General features: G+C 61.6%; 1 protein-coding gene across 1 annotated transcript in view; it reads left to right on the top strand.

The window, feature by feature from the left end:
- Positions 1-616: 616 nt before the first annotated feature.
- RTP5 (receptor transporter protein 5 (putative)) overlaps positions 617-5,086 on the top strand; it is a 13,672-nt gene continuing 9,202 nt past the window's right edge. Inside the window, 8 exon segments of the mRNA XM_024759862.1 lie at positions 617-771; positions 2,377-2,472; positions 2,474-2,643; positions 2,646-2,819; positions 2,822-2,910; positions 2,913-3,171; positions 3,174-3,284; positions 3,287-3,825. Of these exon segments, the coding sequence (XP_024615630.1) occupies positions 620-771; positions 2,377-2,472; positions 2,474-2,643; positions 2,646-2,819; positions 2,822-2,910; positions 2,913-3,171; positions 3,174-3,284; positions 3,287-3,825 (1,590 nt within the window). The 5' untranslated portion in view covers positions 617-619.

Genomic DNA, 5,086 nt, shown 5'->3' with positions numbered 1-5,086 from the left:
AAAAAAACAAAAACCAAAAAAAAAAAAAAAAAAAGAAAGAAAAAGAAAAGTCATGGGAAAATTTGCAACGATACATGTTCAGTAAAGTTCCTCAAGCTTTGTTTGTAATGGCAAAGACTTAGCACCGTGGTCAAGGACAGAGGCTGGGCAGGTAGATCATGCTCCAGCCATAGACTGGAAAATATCAGATATTTAGAAGAATGGGCATCACCGTCCATGCTACGCTGTGGGTAAAAGAAGCAGGCCTTAGGGTAATATGTTCAGTAAGATTTCCTATTTGTGAAAAATAATTATGGAAATGTATATGTGCATAGGCACCGAAAATACGTGGATGTCAGCACCACAATGATGACTATGGGCGATTTTTATCGTATTGTAGTTTGTCCTTTTTATGTTTCTGATTTTTCCTAAAATGAAAATCCACTGCTTGCATAATAAAAAATACGCAAAAGGGTCAGAAAAAAAGGCCTATTTCTCATTTCTCTGAGACAAATTCGGTTGCTATGGAGACGAGACGGTTGTCAAGGCGGCAATTGGTCGGTGCTGAGGCGGGTGGGTGCTCGCTAGGAACCGCAGCCAGCGCAGCCCTCAGACCGCACTGGGGAGCCCCAGCGCCAGCATGGACGGCGTGGATGTGTGGGCCACCACCTTGGCCCAGCTGATGGCCAAGAGGAAGCTCCAGGACACCTGGGAGCTGGTCCCTGAGGAGAACCTGGCCTCAGGGCACCTGGACAGCAGCGGTTTCCAGCACCGGCTGCGGGGACTCTCGAGGTGCGGCTGAGGCGGGGGGTGGGGGGTCTCCTGTGGGGTCCTGGGAGGGAGGGGCCGAGGCTACTTAACCACTGGCTAGGCTGGGTGTTGCCTGGCCAGTGAGGAAGGCGGCGGGGGGGCCGTGTGTCTGCCTGGCCTTGGCACCCAACAGGTGGGTGGGTGGGCCAGGTGTTGCTCCTCCCTTCCGGGAAATGGGGGTGTTGGGGGAGCAGTCTGTTCATTGCCTTTCAGCACAGGCCAGCTGAGGCCCTGCCTGGCAGTGTTGGCACTGCCAGGCCAGTTGGGGCCCTGCCAAGGGGCAGCTGGTGTGGTGATGCTGCCCCTGCGTGGAGGACTTTGCTTGTTCACTGCAGCATCTCCTCGTTTCCGTGGCAGCGCTGACAGCGGGAGCAGGGTGTGGGCAGGCACCCGGTCACCGCTCGGCCCTGCACTGCAGGGAGGCCTGAGGGGATGGAAGAAGGGGGTGCGGGCCCCAGAGGAAGGAGGATGTCCCCGGCCTGGGCTGTGGCCGAGTGGGGGCTGCGTCGCGAGCCCCTGGGACCACAGGTCACCACGTGAGCCTCGCTCTTCCTCGTGATGCCAGCTGCCGTCAGAGCAGCCAGGACGGGCCAGACCTGCAGGGGCCCTGCCCAGCCAGGCAGCCTGGTCCCCCAGGGGCCAGCTGGGAGGGGGCTGGGGGGAGAGGGGGCCTCGCAGACCAGTCACGCCCCAGTTCCCCAGCGTCCGAAACCCCTGGAGTCAGGTGTGCGCTGGGATGCTGGCTTTCCCAGGTGTTAGGAAGTAACAGCCTTCAGTGCATCTGAGGGGCCCCTTCCAACCCGGTACTGTTCCCACGGCCCCACAGAGGAGCCGCTCTACACAGGTGGGATGAGGACCCTGAGCACACCTTGGTTTTCTGTTTTCACGGACAGAAATGCTAGCTGGTGGGATGGTCACTAGGGCAGACCCACCTCTCCACGTGCAGCCACTGGCCACATGCAGCCATGACGCGCTCATTAATTAACAGATAAAGGAGGAAGTTCAGTCCCCAGGGCACCATCCGTGTCTAGGTGCTCCCCGGCCACGTGTGCTGGAGGCTGCATGTGGGGGCGCAGTGGGGACAAGCCCACCATCAGGGGAAGTTCCGGTGAGGGCCAGAGGGTCACTCACCTGTGACCTGACAGTCCGGAAACAGAAGGACACGGGGCCTTCAGCCTCCGGAGCGGCACCCTCACCGCTCTCCTCATGCCCCTCTGCCCCCCCAGCCTCCCCATCGCCTCTCTCCCGTGGGGTGGGTTCCCCAGGTCCTTTCTGCAGCCCCCCGCCCCCGCACTGGGCATCACAGAAGCTCTTCCTTTTCTCACTGTCCTGGTGGCGTCTCCTCGAGCAGTTGAGACCCTCAGCAGGCGACAGACCAGCAGCAGCAAGCGCAGAGCTGGCCCTGCACGTGGCAGGCGTGGCTTTGCCGCTGAGAGCATCTTGGTGCCAAATGGATGAAAGGCGTTGGCTTTGGCTTTTCAGGTGTGGGTGCAGCGAGGGATGTGCACACATGGGCTGGGGTCATGAATTCCGCTGGGCCCGGGGGAGGGCCACCCCATCCCCGCTCACCCCCTCTCTCCTCCCCAGGCTCCAGTGTGGCTGCTGCCAGTGGGGCTGGTCCTCGGCCCATGTGCACATCCTCTTCCACCTGTAGTGGGACGAGGATGCCCGGCAGGGGCTGGTGAAGGTGCGCGGCTGTGCCCGTGGGCGGGGCCGCCTGCCACGTCAGCCTGCTCAGTGTGTGGCTCTTCCTCAACAAGCTGGTGCAGTTCATCGCGCAGACGTGCTACGGGGAGGGCCCAGGCTCCGACCAGTGCCCCGAGATCTGCTTCGGTGAGCACTGCGACACCTGCGGCCTGGGGTCTGCTTCTTCCAGAAGCCCCCGGGCCCCGCCTGGGGGCCCGAGGTCAAGAGCCCCAGCACCAGCAAGGGCAGGTTCACCCCGTATGGCGGCAGCAACGTGGACACCCCCACCGCCAGCCAACAGCTGTGCACGCTTGGCTGCAGGCTTGTGGTGGACCGCTCCAGGGGCTACCCCCCAACTCCACCACGGTCCCCCTCTCCGTGGCTGACTTCATCAAGAACCCCCTCTCCGAGGGCAGGGACTTCTTCGGCGAGAGGATGAGGAGATCGTCACTGTCCCCTTCTCCCTTGTGCACGAGGACAAGGGGCCCGTGGCCGACCCCACCGGGCCGCTCACCGTTGGCAGGGGCTCCCCCTACCTGCCCACCAGCTCCAAGGCCACGTCCAAAGGCAAACGCTTCCCAGTGAACATCAAAGTCCCCGTGTTCCATGGCAAAGGCCTCGTCCTCAGCGGCACCAAGGACATGACAGGCTTCATCTACAAAGGCCACGGCTGCGTCTCCGACCCTGATGGAGATGAGATGCAGACGATGGCTGGGGCCCCGCGTTCAGCAGCAGCGGTGCCGTCACTGAAGTCACTGATGGAGACAGCCAACAGCCAGTGACCTACATCACCGGCCTCAGGCACAACGGGGAGGCTCCGTCGCCTTCCCCTCTTCCTTGACCAATGTGGTCCTTGAAGGCGAGGACCCCTTTGACCTCATCTACGGCTCCCTCACCTTCCCTTTCATCTTCGCCAACAAGGGCAAAGGCGGGGCGTCCTCTGCTGGCATCACCGAAGGCAAAGGGAAGGAGGATGGTGGCAGCGGCCCTGCCACCGCTGGCCGTGAGCCCCTTCCAGGGACCAATGCCAGTGGCCCTGTCCCCATCAGCAAGGGCTCCGTCACTATCTCCTTCTCCGTCCTCAGTATCATTCAGAGCAAGGGCTCTAGCAGCGATGACAGTGGCCCTGAAAGCAATGGCCTTTCCACCCCTGGCTTTTCCAAGAAGCAGAGGCAGCCGGGGCCCAGGGTGGGCAAGTCCGGCCCTGGGTGCTACTGGGAGGAGGACTTCTGCTGGGCCATAGGCTTCTGCTTCGACCCCTACGAAGAAGTCTGGATCTGGGTCTCCATGACCGTCTGCATCCTCTGGATAATGTACCTGTACAAGTTCAGCCCTGACCACTCCCCGCGGGTGTGAAGTGTGGCGCCTCTCGTCGGTCCCCGCTTCACCCCCGAACAGGGCCGCCCGGGCAGCCAGCGAGCCAAGTGACCTCCCTGTCCCCCCAGCAAGCCCCCGGCCGCCTTGGCCGCCCCCTGCTTCCGTGTTCTGTCTCCTGCCGTGAGTTGTGGTGTCATGGAAGCTCACGCTGTGATCGTCCCCCGAGCTGACCGAGTGTGTTCCAGGCGCTTTTCTGTACGTGTGTTACACTCCAATAAAATAAAAGTTAAGAAGCAGCAGCCACACGGCACTCAGGCTGAGCTGAAGGTGTGAGGTGGGAGGGCGAGGTGGGCACATGGGCCGACTCCTGGGTCCCAGTCCCTGTAGGGTCTCCTTCCCTCGATGGCTCCTGGATCCCTGGATGGGACGCTCGGATCTGTTCAGCACAGGCTGTCAGGGCGGGGTGAGCGGTGGGGGGAGGAGGTCCTACACCACCCACTCTGCGAAGATGAAAGCCCCTTGAGGTGTGGTTGGCAAGCCTCTTCCTCCCCCCCCACCCCCCCCAACACCAGGGTCCCAGTAGCTGAGGAGGTAGCTTCCCCATGGGAGGGGCAGGAGGCCAGCCAGCGCTTTACCGGATTCTGTTCACGGTTCCCCTGGAGCATTTACGTCCACGGCGCTGTTTTGGTTTAAGAAACTCCATCTGTGCTGTAGGTCAGAAAACTGTTCTGTCACTTGTATGCACACCTTGGATTTCCATCTTAAAGGCCGTAGGTCCAGTTCTAAGGGGCAGGGGTGTTGGGCCATGTGGGTCCCAGGCAGCTGGGGGCGTGACAGCGGGCAGCTGGGTCAGGCCGCCCTGTAGCCCCCCATGCAGAGCCGGCCCCAGGACGGTGGTGGGGGGGTTTGTCTGCAGAGCCCGAGGTCTGAGACTTGCATCCCCTGGCTGGATGAGAATTTGGGAAGGCCTGCCCTGTGGGGAGGGGTGAGTGGACAGAATCCAGTGGCACTGGAGAGTCTGCCCTCAGGCCTGCCGTCAGGGTGAGTGGGGAAGGCGGGGCGGGGCTCCCGCACAGACAGGGCTGCCTGAGGTGGCAGGGGAGGAGGGGGCTTTACATCAGCACCAGGGTGGCATGTGCCAGCCCCAGGCCTGCTCACAGAGACACCAGAGCCACGGAAGTTTCCACCCTACATGGAAGGCCAAACCTGCACGGGACGTGAGCCTGTACACCTCAGCCAGCCTGAGCAGAGCCTCACCAGACAGCACGAGGCCAGGTCACCAGGTGGCCTTTGG

The sequence above is a fragment of the Neophocaena asiaeorientalis genome, unplaced genomic scaffold (assembly GCF_003031525.2).
Source record: "Neophocaena asiaeorientalis asiaeorientalis breed wild unplaced genomic scaffold, Neophocaena_asiaeorientalis_V1.1 scaffold185, whole genome shotgun sequence".
NCBI lineage: Eukaryota > Metazoa > Chordata > Mammalia > Artiodactyla > Phocoenidae > Neophocaena > Neophocaena asiaeorientalis.
Note: the sequence above shows the minus strand (reverse complement) of the source record. Positions and strands in the feature narration are given on the sequence as shown.